The following is a 15,751-nucleotide window of genomic DNA, read 5'->3' as shown; positions in this document are numbered from 1 at the left end:
AGTGTGTGAATTGAGCATTCTGAGCAGTGTGGATTGTAAAGCGTCCTTGGGTATCTAGAAAGGCACTATATAAGTGTAACGATAAATAAATTTAAAAAAAAAATGTAATTTAGAAGTGTGAGAGTGGTCTTCCATAGCAATATTTTTTGAACCTCTTTACTCTGCAGGATTCATTTCATGTCTAGGGCCATATATACACCAGCATCAGAGGGTTAGAAAAGAAATAGGGCTCTCTTTAGAGGAGTAGAGGAGGGATCTACACTGCAAACTTTACCACATCCCAGCTGGAAATCTAATCTTAGTTGTTAGGTGTATTCGATTGCTGATCTGATTTTAAAGGCCACATTAAACTTAGTGGTTAGGTGGAGGATACTATTTCATTTAAAGGTTGTAAGGTTCAGCTTGGAGTAGCATAAGATATCTTACATCTTATTCTCTGTATAATTACAATTATTGGGTCTGTACCCCAAATGACAAAATAAATAATTACATTTGAATTATAATTTTTTCAGCAGACATTAACTGTGAAACATTCTAATTCAAATACTATTACTATTTAAATGTATTTAAATTTAAATGTTTACATTATTCTTACTTAGAATATGCAAGAATGAATAGAATCAATTTGATGGATAGATTCAATTCAGAGACATTAATTGAAAGTCACAGTCAACAGAAACTTAAGCAACTGGAACAATACCAGGTGTAAGGAGAGCCTTCCCGCAAACATCCCCAACTGCATAGATTCCTTGACGTGTAGTGTTTTGAAATTCGTCAACAATTATATGCCCCTTTGAATCAAGCTCCACACCCTGCAAGATAGCATAGTATTATGCAATATTCATCAAAAATAGATAACAGTGCTTACGCACTAAAACACTGCTTAACAGCATTATAGTGAATAGGCTGGAATGTTTAAGGCATGTATGCATGAGTAAGTTAATCTTATTTACTTATATAAATAAATTAATTGCTTTCAATTGGTCAAATAATGGCAGAATAACCTTAAATAAATTTTGATGATTTAAATACAGTGACACACTGTTTAATCAAACAAATAAATGTAAAAAATATTATTATAAGTATTAATATTTATTACCATCTGACTGAGGTTGAGACCAGCTGTGTTGGGCTCCCTCCCAATAGCCCACAACAAACAGTCCACCTCTTGAATGTTGTTAGTCTTCTCATCTGTGTCCCTGTCTTCTAGGTCTTTTGTCACTAGTGTGATGTTCAGGCCCTTTGTTGATTTTTGAACTGACTTCACCTATAAACACAATTCATAGTCATGAATTAAATCTCTTAACATTTTGCAACACTTAAATGTAAACAGTCTGAATGGTCATATATCCTGTTGCTGAGAACAATAATAGCTGCACTGGCACTGATCTGTTTTTAACAATATGCCCATTAACTGTCCACTTTATCAGGCCTACCTACCTTGTTGGTCCTCTTTGTAAAAGTAAAGTCAAACAGAGTAGCTCATCTATTCCATATAGTTTGTGTTGGTATTCTTTAGTCCTTCATTAATGGTCATTGGATGCCACTCACAGAATGCAGTGGATTGGAAATTTTTTGTTGCTAGATTATCTTCAGTTCAGCAGCGAACCTGAGTGGTTTAAAAAAAAAATACTGCAGTGCTGTGTGTGATCAGCTTGTACCAGCAAAACACCACCTCACCGTCATGTCACTGCAGGGCTGAGAATGATCTTTCACCCAAATCATAGTGGTCCTGTATGGCTTCTGATGGAAGAATATTGTACAAGGGGACACGTATTGTGACAGAAGGGCAGAATACAAGACTGAGCCATCATTGTCTTTAAACACTCTTTATTTGGCACCCTTATAATGGCACTAAAATTAAAGCAAAGGAAATAGCACCAATTTGGTCTTGCTGTGAAGTGATATGCAGGGGCACTGCCCATGCAAATCCCCCATTTTTTGGGACAGTGAAGCCCCACACAACACCACATCTCACTACAAACCAAGCCCCAAACACACATGCAAAACATCCAAGCACAATGACCCCAAAAAAACTTTAATCCCTCAAAATAACCCCTAAACAACCAACAACCAGGGGGCCACTACCTGTGAGCTTCTCATCCCTTACCCTACAAGGGCCAACAACATCCACGTAAAGACATACAATATTTTTCAATCTTGAATTCTCAGTGCTTCAGTGACACTAACGTGGTGGTGGTGTGTTAGTGTTTGTTCTGGTACAATTGGTTCAGACCCAGCAGTGCGGCTGGAGATATTAAACTCTGTGTCCACTCGCTGCAGTATTAAGAATGATCCACCACCCAAATTATACCTGCTTTGTGGAGGTCCTGACCATTGAGGAAAAGGGTGGTAGGAGGCTAAAAAAAATATGCAGAGCAATAGATGGACTACAGTCTGTAATTGTAGAACTACAAAGTGCTCATGTCTGGTCAGTGGAGCTAAGAGAATGGATAGTGAATGCAGAAACAAGGAGTTGGTCATACTGTTATGGTTGATGGTTGTATAGGACAAGGAAGCCTGAAACTTCTCAAATTGAGTTTAGTTTGTGGCTGGTGTGACGCAGCCCTTTCCACATGGCAATTCAGCACGGAACAGTAAGGAGTTCAGAGTCTACAGAACAGAGTGCCTGAAGAAGCTTATATGTGTGAAGTAAATAAAAAATATATGTAAGAGTCAATACATTTACAGCGTTATACATAATATAATAATTTAACAGTGATTTAATAATTGAACCTGGGAACTAATGGAGATTATAGAGAACAGGAGTAATGTGGACATGGTGCTTAGTCCGGGTCAGAAGCCTGGCTGCAGAATTTTGAATAAGCCAAATTTGTTTATCTGGAATTCCAATCAGTAAACATTAAATAAGCTCAATGACTGTTTAAAAGATGTAAAACACTGGATATCGAATAAAACAACAGAGGTTCTCCTTTTGGATCTAAAATTTCAAGAATAAACAGTCAGATTTCACATTTCCGCAGGGTTGTTTTAGCACCGTTGTTATTCACATTATACATCCTGCCACTGGCACAGTTATAACATGATAACATGTTGTCAGTTTCCACTGTTATGCTGATGATATGCAGCTGTACTTATCAAACAAAGCAAGCTATAAACTTAGATTGAATAAGATGTCTAGTAATTTTCTTCCACTGCACTCTGACAAAATAAATCATATAAAATTATTTATATAGCATTTTTTTTTATAGCTGAGGTTGTCACAAAGCAGTTTTACATAATAGAAGTTTCTTCCTATGGGTCCAAAAGCTTCAAGAAATAAACTGTTAGACTTAAGTTTAAATACAACAGATTTATCTGTAGCACCTAAGTCTGCAGCAAAAAATATTGATTAAAATATTGATAATCGATTATTTGATGAACACATAGGTAACATTAATAGGTCTAGAAAATGGCTAGGCCACTCCAGGTTCTAAATGTGCTTCTTCATAAGCTACTTCTTTGATACACTGATCATATTTCTTGGGTTATTGTCATGCCGGAAGACCCATCCACATTTTCATCCCCATCCATCCACATTTTCAGTGTTCTGGCTGAGGCCAGGAAGTTCTCATTCAAGATTCTATGGTATATGACTCTCTCTCTGTTAAAGTACACCTACCATAAAACTTATAGACTGTTCATGTCATTGTAAGGCATTAAACTTCAGCAGGTGATCAAGTAATGTTTTTTCCCCCCTTTACAAATCCCTTCATGGTCTTGCCCCTTGTAGTGAGATGAATGTGCTTTAATTTCTAGTAAGAAACTTGGCTTTCTGGGTCTTTAATACTAGAATTTAGACTGGTCACTTTTGTAGACATCTTCATTTCCCAACCCAGATTGTCTGTAAAAAAATAATAATAATAAAATTAAAAAAAAAACACTCCAGGCCCTGTTTATGACCCAAGGTCTCTAAAACGGTAAAGACAAGAATTTTTGGTGATGGCAGAGACATTTCATTTCAATTAATGCTCTCTGTAAAACTGCTAAGTCAAGGACTTTTCAAACCATAGAATTAAACCTTAATTCCCATTAGTTTAAAACAGTTTCAAGTTGCGTTGGACAATCAAACAATTAATTATAATCATGTGTTTAAAATTACCTTTGTATGAACTTAATTTAGGAACCCCCAAGATTTTCACATACTATGTGTGTGTTATTTGGTTAAGAATTATGCAAAACATGGTACAAAACCTTAACGTGGTGGAGGGGTTTGCGTGCCTGCGTGAGCCTAGGAGCTATGTTGTCGGGGGTAATAACCCCTGGTAGGGTCTCCCATGGCAAATTGGTCCTAGGTGATTGGCCAGACAAAGAGTGATCCATAAAGACAGAGATGAAGAGATCAAGAACAGGGACACAGCTTCCCTCGCCAAGATGTAGGGTTACCGGGGCCTTACCCTAGAGCCAGGCCTGGGGGAGGGGCTCCTTGGCGAGCGCCTGGTGGCCGGACTTTCACTCATGGGGTCCGGCCGGGCTCAGCCAGAAGGAGCAACATGGGTGCACTGTCCCATGGGCCCACCATCCGGATCTATAATACATCCGGGTCTGGCGCAATGTGGACTGGGTGGCAGCCGGGGTCGAGGGACCCTGGTGTTCTGATCCTTGGTTACTGAAACTGGCTTTTGGAACATGGAACGTAACCTCTCTGGTGGGAAAAGAGCCTGAGCTGGTCCGCAAAGTTAAGAGGTACCGGCTAGATATAGTTGGGCTCACCTCGACACACAGTATGGGCTTTGGAATGTATGGGATCTCCTTGAGAGGGGCTGGATGCTCTTTCACTCTGGAGTTGCCCAGGGTGAGAGGCGTAAGGCAGGACTGGGCTTACTCATAGCCCCCTGGCTTAACGCCTGTACGTTGGGGTTTACCCCAGTAGACAAGAGGGTAATTTCCGTTCGGAAATTCAGGTTGGGGAAAGGGCTTTGACGGTTGTTTGTGCTTATGCACCGAAAAGCAGTTCAGAGTACCATGCCTTCTTGGGGACCCTAGAGGGGGTGCTGGAGAGCACTCATTCTGGGGACTCCATTGTTCTGCTGGGGGACTTCAACACTCACGTGGGTAATGACAGTGAGACCTGGAGGAGCGTGATTGGGAGGAACGGCCCCGCTGAACTGAACCCGAGTGGTGTTCAGTTATTGGATTTCTGTGCCTGTCACAGTTTTTCCATTACGAACACCATGATCGAGCATAAGGGTATACACAAGTACACCTGCTCCAGGATACCCTAGGCCGCATTTCAATGATCGACCTTATAGTCGTATCATCAGACCTGCGGCCATATGTTCTGGACACTTGGGTGAAGAGATGTACTGCGCTGTCAACTGATCACCACCTGGTGGTGAGTTGGATCAAATACCATCAGGCGACTGAGGAGGGGAAAGCGGTGTTCCACCAACACTGTATATGGTGGGGGTGGGGAACTATTGACCTCGACTGGGGACATAATTAGGCGGTGGAAGGAATACTTCGAGGATCTTCTCAATCCCACCAGCACGTCTTCCGCAGAGGGCGGGGGGGGGGGGGGGATGGGTGCTTGTCTATCACTGGGGCAGAGGTGGCCGAGGTGGTAGGAAAACTCCTTGGCGGTAGGGCCCCGGGGGTGTATGAATTTCGCCCCGGGTTCCTCAAGGCTCTGGATGTTGTGGGGCTGTCCTGGCTGACAACATTGTGTGGACATCAGGGCCAGTGCCTCTGGACTGGCAGACTCGGGTGGTGGTTCCCCTTTTTAAAAAGGGGGATCGGAGGGTGTGTTCAAACTATAGGGGGATCACACTCAGCCTCCCCAGTAAAGTCTATGCGGGGGTACTGGAGAAGAGAGTCCGACTAATAGTTGAACCTCTGATACAGGAGGAACAATGCGGATTCCGCCCCAGTCGTGGAACACAGGACCAGTTCTTTACCCTCGCAAGGATCTTGGAGGGTGTGTGGGAGTTTGCTCAACCAGTCTACATGTGTTTTGTGGATCTGGACAAGGCATTCAACCATGTCCCTTGGGATATTCTATGGGGGGTGCTCTGGGAGTATGGGGTACTGGGCTCTTTGCTACGAGCTATCCAGTCCCTGTATAAACAGAGCAGGAGTCTGGTTTCCAGTCAGAGTTGGACTCCGTCAGGGCTGCCCGTTGTCACCAGTTCTGTTCATAATTTTTATGGACAGAATTTCTCAGTGTAGCCAAGTGGCGGAAGGTGTCCGGTTTGGTGGTCTCAGGATTCCATATCTGCTTTTTGCGGATGATGTGGTCTTGTTGGCTTCATCGAGTCGGGACCTCCAGCTCTTGCTGGGCCAATTTGCAGCCGAGTTTGACGCGGTAAGGATAAGGATCAGCACCTCTAAATCCGAGTCCATGGTACTCAGTCGGAAAAGGGTGGAGTGCTCTCTCCAGGTTAGAAGTGAGATCCTGCCTCAAGTGGAGGTGTTTAAATACCTTGGGGTCTTGTTCACGAGGGAGGGAAAGAGGGAGCAGGAGATTGACAGGCGGATTTGTGCAGCATCAGCATTAATGCGGGCTCTGTACCGGTCCCTTGTGGTGAAGAGAGAGTTGAGCAGAAAAGCAAAGCTCTCGATTTACTGTTCAGTCTACATCCCAACCCTCACCTATGGTCACGAGCTTTGGGTAGTGACCGAAAGAACGAGATCGCGGGTACAAGCAGCTGAAATGAGTATTCTCAGCAGGGCGTCTGGACTCTCCCTTAGAGACAGGATTAGGAGCTCTGACATCCAGGAGAGACTTGGAGTGGAGCCGCTGCTCCTCCACATCAAGAGGAGCCAGTTGAGGTGGTTCGGGCATCTGGTGGTTCGGATGCCTCCTGGACGCCTTCTTGGTGAGATGTTCCAGGCATGTCCAATGGGGAGGAGTCCCCGAGCAGACCAAGAACATGCTGGAGAGATTCCATGTCTCGACTGGCCTGGGAACGCCTCGGTATACCCCCGGAGGAGCTGGAAGCGGTGGCTGGGGAGAGGGAGGTCTGGGTTTATTTGCTCCAACTGTTTCCCCCCGCAAGCTGGACCCAGATAAGCGGTGGGAAATGGATGGATGGATGGATGCATGGATTGATGGATGGATGGACAGTCACTCAACAGGAATCTTTCTCAAGTCTTTGTCTTGTCAAGAGTCCTAAATTATATGTGATGTCACTACTTCAGGGAGGTTATGGTTTAAAGAACATCCAATCAGCATTTGGACAGAGCAACCCTCAAGCACTAAGGGTCAATCAAGACTTCATGGCAGGGTTCCTATGGCCCAGTGGCACGAAAACACTTTGCTCTCTTCAGCTTTTCAGCAGTTCAGAGAAAAGAAAAACAGAACAGAAAAGAAAATGGGAAAATTGTAACAAGAGAAGTTTCCCTTGAGAAACTTGGTCTCCCATTTTGGAAGTTCCGCACTACAGAAATTAAGTGAGAGAGGAGAATCTACTTAAATTAAGTTTAGAGCCATTGCCTCAATGCAATATTAAATTGCAGTCAAAGTTTTATATTTATTTCTATTAGAAATTTTAAAGCTATAATTCAATACAACAAAGCTCAACTACAAGCCTACAAGCATGAACTCCAACCTCTGAACCATGAAGTTTGAGCTTCAGAATCATGAAGGAAAATCCCCACATGCAATTTTGATCACTTTTTGATGTGGCATCTCTGAGAAAGGGCCCTGGAGAGACATGCATGGATGTAGCTCTCACAAGGAAGCAGACCCTGCGAAGGAGAATCCCCACATGCACCCTCAGAATTCCACCTGCTCTGATGGAGTGGTCACCGTGTCCAAGGCTGTGTCTCTGACCAAAAGCCCAGTGGAAGAACAACTGCGATGCTACAAAGCCCATGTCTGCAAAAAGCTACAGAAAGCCTGGTGTCTTTGAAGTCTTCTGCTGACATTGGTTCCATGTGGCTCAAAGGAAATTTGAGGTCACTGGTTAAATTCTTTCATAGCTCAGGAGATTCATGCTGAATGCTTTGCTGGGATAAACTTTAGAAATTAAAATATTTAAAATAGAGAAATTCCCTCATATTAATCTTCCTCATGTTTTGCTGTAGTCCATTTTATTATATGAACGTACAAGCAATAAATATTCATTATTTGATATTACCTTTAATAAATGTAATATCAAATAAAATGTACAATAAAACCAGTCCTTGGTTATTTGTTTGTGTGTGCACCTTTCTTGTACAGAATGATTATTTTCTGACCAGATTCAATTTCGGAACCAAGAACCTTCAACGGATCAGTGAACATATTAATTCATTATTATATGCTCAATTATATTACATAATAATTAATAATAATTAATTCTGCTATATTATATGTAATGTCACTCAACATTATGGTCTACTTGTCCAAGCTGAAACTGGACTGGTAAAGACACTACACCATAAAAACTTGCAAGAACTCTTTTCCTATTGCAAACTATCACATCCACTTATGTCACAGGACTCTGACTTTCTATTAGTTCAAATAATGAACTCTTAAGTCTATAGGTGCTGGTCATAAAGAATGAAAAAGTTGATTATTTCAGTAATTCTGTTCAAAACGTGAAACCTGTATGTTATACTCATTCATTACACACAGACTGATATATTTCAAGTGTTTATTTCTTATAATTTGATTATAACTGACAAAAATGAAAACCCCAAATTCAGTATCTCAGAAAATTAGAATATTGTGAAAAGGTTCAATATTAAAGACACCTAGTGCCACACTCTAATCAGCTAATTAATTCAAAACACCTGCAAAGGCCTATAAAATGGTCTCTCAGTCTAGTTCTGTAGGATACACAATCATAGGGAAGACTGCTGACTTGACAGTTGCCCAAAAGACGAACTTACACTGGCAGGGCAAGACACAAAAGGTCATTGCTAAAGAGGCTGGCTGTTCACAAAGCTATGTGTCCAAGCACATTAATAGAGAGGCGAAGGGAATGAAAAGATGTGGTAGAAAGTTTTTAACTGGTCAGCAAACTCGACTGACCTTAACACCATAGAAAATCTATGGGGTATTGTGAAGAGTAAGATATAATACGCCAGACCCAACAATGCAGAAGAGCTGAAGGACACTATCAGAGCAAACTGGGCTCTCATAACACTTGAGCAGTGCCACAGACAGATCGACTCCATGCCACACCCCATTACTGCAGTAATTCAGACAAAAGGAGCCCCAACTAAGTATTGAGTGCTGTACATGCTCAGCATTTCTAAAATTCTTTATTTTTGTATTGGTCTTAAGTAATATTCAAATTTTTTTTAAATACTGAATTTGGGGTTTTTCATTAGTTGCCAGTTATAATCATCAAATTAAAAGAAATAAACACTTGAAACATATCAGTCTGTGTGTAATTAATGAGTATAATATACAAGTTTCACTTTTTCAATGGAATTACTGAAATAAATCAACTTTTTCATGATAGTCTAATTTTATGGCCAGCACCTGTAAACTGCAAACTTGTTTAGATCCATGGTTACATCGACATTGGGAATTGTGGTAAACTGAGATGTTGGTGCTGTTGTTTCGCTGTTTACACGTGATCACTAAGGTTTGTTAACAGTCACCATGCGGCATCGCCTGGATATGCGATGGGACTTATTCAGCACAGACCTTCAACTAAAGACCACTGTATTATTACCTATACAGATTCCAAGGCTGCTTCTACCTTCAGTTATAAATTAAAACTATATTGTTTATTTTTGTTGGACCACAGGAGAATGGATCCCCCTTGTGAGTCTTGGTTCCTTCTAGGGCTTTTTCCTTTGGCTTTGAGGGAGATTTTAACCTAGGGTGAGTAATTAAAATTTTGTTTTAACTTTCTGTAAAGCTGCTTTGTGACATCATCAGGTTGTAAAAATTGCTATACAAATAAATTTGACTTCACTTGAATTGACACATTGGTCACTGCAAGTGTAACTCGCTTCTTATTTGCATAAATTTGAAGAAATCTCAAATTTCTGCAGTTCGCTTCACCTCTTTCATGCTACGACTGCTTCCATAGCCCTTTTTCACCAATAAAACTCTGGTTCTTGAACCAGTTCATTCTGATTCTTGGAACTTTGCTGCTCTCCCATGAACCAACCTGAATGATGTGCAGTAAGTGATGCACACTAAATGACCACGTCAAGATCCACTGCTCGATAACCACATTTAAGGATCAGCTGTTTCAGGAGAACAGTCACTGCCCATAAGCAAGTAACCTAACCCCCAAATTGCATAGTTGGCAGCCCACGTGTGTGTGTTTTGACTGCCCCTAGTGTGTGTGAAGAATTGGTCACTTGTGTGTTTGTGTGTTCAATACCACAGATGGTATAAATGCAGAGAAGCAATTTCCCCAAGGGAATTATTAAAGGTGACACTTATGTTTTCTCATCTCTTATTTTTTTAAATGATGTCCAGAATTTACCAAATTTTACTTGAACTGATCATATATTATATATGAAATTATAAATGTGAATACATGATTGCTCATGGCAGCAGGTAGTGTCGCAGTCACACAGCTCCAGGGACCTGGAGGTTGTGGGTTCGATTCCCGCTCCTGGTGATTGTCTGTGAGGAGTTGGTGTGTTCTCCCCGTGTCCGCGTGGGTTTCCTCCGGGTGCTCCGGTTTCCTCCCACAGTCCAAAAACACACGTTGGTAGGTGGATTGGCGACTCAAAAGTGTCTGTGAATGTGTGTGTGTCTGTGTTGCCCTGTGAAGGACTGGCGCCCCCTCCAGGGTGTATTCCCGCCTTGCGCCCAATGATTCCAGGTAGGTTCTGGACCCACTGCGACCATGAATTGGATAAGGGTTACAGACAATGAATGAATGAATGAATTAACGTTTCCACTGATTTTTGCAATTCTATGTTTTGTGTATTATCTGCATTGTAAATGTGTCCCCCTTAATGTACTTGAACAATGGTTCAATAATGGTTTAAAAAAGTTAATTTTTTATGAATTTGTCTTTAAGAAACAGAACAATTTTTACGAAACACACGGTACTAGTTTAATACAATAAGCATATTCCCAGGTCAGACAAAACTAAGATTAACTTTTTAACGGTTTTGATCAGATAGGGTTCACTGTGTTTCTCCTTACTTGGCCAGGCCTACCACAGTTACTGCAGATTTGCTAACTGTGAAGCAGACTATACACTTCTTCATTTATAATTTGAGGGTTTTAAATTAAATAAAATGATGGATACCGTACAAATTTAAATTCAAAACAAACTATATATTAATATTACCTGAGTGTTCTTCCATAGATCAATACCACTGTTTTGCAATTCTTTTGTACAATTTGAGCTTATTAAGGCATCAAAATTCCTTAGCACCTTTGGGGGGGGGGGGGGGGAAACAACAACATTAGCTAGTAAATTGTTTGCCGTTTCACATATATGTTCTCACATATATTCTCAATACCCAGAAAAGGGATTCTTACCCCACTCTGACGAATGATGAGAGATGTTTTGGACCCAAGAGAGGAGAGGATTCCAGCCATTTCCACAGCAATATATCCAGCCCCAACAATAACACAACGTCTATAAAAGGAACCATATTAGGTTTTTATAGCTGAAACTCAACATAAACTTGTCCAAAAAACAAAGTAAGTAACTAAGGTATTCCTGGGTACAGACAAATACAAGACTAGCATGATAACCAAAACTGAATGTTAATTGACATTATAGTAAAAACTTTATTAATATACATTGAATTCAACAGATAAGTAGGACTTACTTGGGACATGATTCCAGTTCAAAAAATCCATCACTGGTAATGCCAAGGCTAGCACCTGCAAGAAAATCAAATGATTACAAACACCCGAGCATATTGCACCATTAAGCATCAAGTATATTTAATGAGAATTGAATACATTAAATTTATTTTCACAGATGGTAAATTTCCTAATTGTATAAGCAAGGAAATTTAAGTAGTAATGATTGTAAAATAAAATGTTTAAGTTTGATTTTCACAAACGTGTCACAAAACCTTTTTGTCATTCACATATTGAAACCAAAACGTCTTGTTAGCAAATGTGTTCTACAGCAAACATGGTGTATAAACCATGTTTAATAGTTTAACTCTGACTATCAATTTATCTATGGGGCAGCTTTTAAAAATTGAGAGCAGAAGAGAACAGTCAAAGTGAATGCACCTTTAGTCACCTACACAACTTTCTGCAGTTGAATAAAGATAAAAGAGATTATTCTATTTGGGAACAGCAATGAGAGACACAGATTGGCTGCACATCTGGACTCGAGAGCCATCAGATCTGGTGTATTAATGGACTCAGATCTCTGTTTTAGTTGTCATGATAAAACGGTTACTGGATCATTTTAACATCTTAAGAATATAAGTAAGATTAGAGATTTTCTTACTAAACCAGACCAGGAGGAACTTATCCATGCTTTTATGGGATTGATTACTATAATGGTCTCTTAACTGGATTTCCACAAAAGACCATTAAACAGATTCAGCTGATTCAAAATGCAGCTGACAGAGTTCTCACTAGGAGTAAAAGAAAAGATCATGTAACACACATTATCACTGGATACCAGTCTGTTACAGAATAGACTTTGTTATTACTGGTTTATAATGTCTTAATGGTGTAGGACCAGCATATTTATCAGATCTGAGATACGAGTCAAGCAGAGATCTTAGATCGTTAGGAACTAGTCAGTTAGTCCTGCCTCAGGTGAAAACTAAACATGGAGAAGCAGCGTTTAGCTACTATGCTGCTCTCAAATGGAATCAGCTGACTGAGAATATTAGATTATTATGATAATAATTATTATATATAATAATTATTATAATAATTATAAGAGATTATTATTGTATCATTTTAAATTGTTTGAATCATTTTTATCATGTTTTCTTGTACTCTTTGTATGTATCTCCTTTTATTTCACTAATTTAATTGTTTTAATGGACTTTTATGATTTTTATTTTTGCTTTTAATTAATTTTTTTTTTTCTGTAAAGCACTTTGAAATGCGGGGTGGCACGGTGGCGCAGCAGGTAATGTCGCAGTCTCACAGCTCCAGGGACCTGGAGGTTGCGGGTTCGATTCCCGATCCGGGTGACTGTGAGGAGATGGTGTGTTCTTCCCGTGTCCGCGTGGGTTTCCTCCGGGTGCTCCGGTTTCCTCCCACAGTCCAAAAACACACGTTGGTAGGTTGAGTGGCGACTCAAAAAGTGACTGTAGGTGTGAGTGTGTGGGTGAATGTGTGAGTGTGTTTGTTGTCTTGTGAAGGACTGGCGCCCCCTCCAGGGTGTATTCCCGCCTTGCGCCCAATGATTCCAGGTAGGCTCTGGACCCACCGTGACTCTGAATTGGATAAGCGGTTACAGATAATGGATGGATGGATAAATGGACTTTGAATTGCTTTGAATTGAATGTTTCTCTATAAATAACTTGCCTTGCCTATAGCTTAACAAAAATGGCAGTGTGTATATAAAAAAGGGGCTTTCCTCCCAATTGTTGTGTGAGAGGCAGGATGGATAAATGAGTTTACCAGGGCAGCACATAATATGGATGCCCATGTCAATTTACAGTGTACATATGTGGTGCAAATTATCACAAAACTATGTTTTTTGGCTCATAGTACAGTAATATAATATAAAGGGCACATCTAATCATAACCCGTGATGTGGAAAGAATTTACTTTGGCACATTTAAGCACTGGGAACATACTACATATTTACTTGTAATGCACAAATGTATCACAAATGTTGATAATTAATATATAGAGAGAAAAATGAATATTACTCAACTAATTTTAACATTAAATTGACTCTGAATTGTTTTAAAAAGTGAATATTCTACAAACATTTCCAAAAATACAATAAAAGCAATTATCTGTGATTTATTAATTATGTTATATTTATCACCTAACCTTAATTGTGCAACATGGCATGTATAACACATTGTTTTGAAAAAGGATACGTGTTTCACAGTTCTGAGGGACTGATTCAGTTGCAAAGTTATGGAATTTGCTTGTTTGTAATATATCCCATTCATTCAGTTTACCAGTTCATGTGTAATTTAAGTGAAGAACTGGCTAATTGCTTATGGGAAGGGCCTTAAAATTGCTACATTTACACTATTTTAAAATATAAGGAAATGTTAAAGTATTGCAAATACTTTAAAATGCTGTGTTAACCTTGTCTAATAAAACTGGTGATGTGTTACTAGACTTCATATAAATAGTTAATTGGAGGAAGATTTGGCCAAACTAATTTTTTTTAAGCAAATTAATTATTTTGCCTAAAAAAATTAAGAATTAATGTTTCCAGATTAATCATGTGTTAACATCAACAGCACTAATATATTTGTTAAAATGAACTCTCACACAGAAAATATTTTCTTTGTAATTTGGTCCCTTAAATAGGTTAATGTTTTTAATTGCATTTTACAAAATGTTCCAACATTTCTGTAAATGTGATTTGTATATGCATACACATATATGTTGATCAGCTAAACATTACACCTACACCTACACTCTTTGTCCATGATCTTATGTTTAAGTGTTAAAAAAATAGCAATGAAAGGTATATATCAAAGGTGACCTTTTCTTTTATTTATATTAACTGAAATCAGACCTACACTCACCTGGTACTTCGTCATCACTAACTGTAGATGGATGTCCACCAGTGGCAATAAGGATATGGGGTGCTGAATATTTCTTTCCATTGACTTCAACAGTCGGCTCTGGGTCATCAGTAAACCGTGCATGCCCTTGAATTGTCTGAATATTGGCCTGCAAGGAGTATTGTCACACAAAAGAGAATTTACCTATTATTCAAGAAGCTTGTGCAATTAGAGCTAAGTATTCACCGATAAGTATGGCAAATCACTAATGAACAAATGGTTAAATTACAAATAAGTACATACCTTGTCTAGATTGCTTCTGTAAATTTCATTCAGACTGCTAACATAAGCATCCCTTTTGTTTTTAACCATTCTGAAAACAAATGTTTGAGTCATCTGTCAGTGACACAATCAAGCCATTTTTATGTGAAAAGCAACAAACAGAAAATCTACAAAAAACAAAACAATATGTAAATGATTTCTATACATTTAACACACACTGCACAATTAAATGTATTTTTTAAAAAAAAAGAAAAAAATTAACATGAAAATATTTGGCAGCGCATAAACTTAAAATTACAACTTCTAAATTATTTTGATGTTCCATGGAGCTGTAATAGGGAGAATAGAGTCTCTGTGGCTTCTATGCAGGCTCCACTGCTGGTTTACTGGACTAAGTAACTTCTGAACACTTCACAATAAAAATTTACGGCACAATTTTTTACATTAGACATCAATTCTGGTAATAAGTTATTTTCTTTGGTTGATGTGTGGATGAAATGGCTAGAGTTACACTTTGTGTTAGTGGAACCCAAGCTTTGTTGAGTACAGTGTTAGAATCAGGTTTTTGGGAGTTACTGATGAATGAGGGCCAGCGCTAGTGCCTGCTAACTTTAGCTGGATTAACTCAGTTTTTAGCATTGGACATCAATTCTGGTAATAAGTGCTTTTCTGTCGGTTGCTGTGGTTATAACGGCTAAAAATAACCACCACCAAATTAACACTTTATGGTTGTAATAACATGGTCCAGTGTATATTATGAGTGATATATGGGTGTTATTGTGTAGTAAACATCATTCCCACAAGGAGAATATGTTAGTAGAGCCGGTCATGTTTATGAGAGAGAGAGAGAGAGAGAGAGAAAGAGAGAGTGAGTGAGACTTGATTTCATGACAGTACTCTAAACATGAATTACACTCAGCAGCAG

At 39.5% G+C, this 15,751-nt stretch overlaps 1 protein-coding gene across 7 annotated transcripts in view; it reads right to left on the bottom strand.

The window, feature by feature from the left end:
- gsr (glutathione reductase) overlaps positions 1-15,751 on the bottom strand; it is a 113,144-nt gene that overhangs the window by 57,621 nt on the left and 39,772 nt on the right. For 5 of the 7 annotated variants that reach the window (XM_066650107.1, XM_066650108.1, XM_066650110.1 and 2 more), the window contains 7 exons: positions 14,848-14,917; positions 14,566-14,713; positions 11,692-11,746; positions 11,396-11,495; positions 11,202-11,288; positions 1,100-1,267; positions 701-812 (listed from right to left, as the gene is read on the bottom strand). In XM_066650107.1, the coding sequence (XP_066506204.1) occupies positions 701-812; positions 1,100-1,267; positions 11,202-11,288; positions 11,396-11,495; positions 11,692-11,746; positions 14,566-14,713; positions 14,848-14,917 (740 nt within the window). The remainder of the gene's footprint in view (positions 1-700; positions 813-1,099; positions 1,268-11,201; positions 11,289-11,395; positions 11,496-11,691; positions 11,747-14,565; positions 14,714-14,847; positions 14,918-15,751) is intronic. The other 2 variants (XM_066650109.1, XM_066650112.1) reach the window with 1 other exon arrangement.

Source organism: Hoplias malabaricus, chromosome 17 (assembly GCF_029633855.1).
Source record: "Hoplias malabaricus isolate fHopMal1 chromosome 17, fHopMal1.hap1, whole genome shotgun sequence".
NCBI classification, from domain to species: Eukaryota; Metazoa; Chordata; class Actinopteri; order Characiformes; family Erythrinidae; genus Hoplias; species Hoplias malabaricus.
Note: the sequence above shows the minus strand (reverse complement) of the source record. Positions and strands in the feature narration are given on the sequence as shown.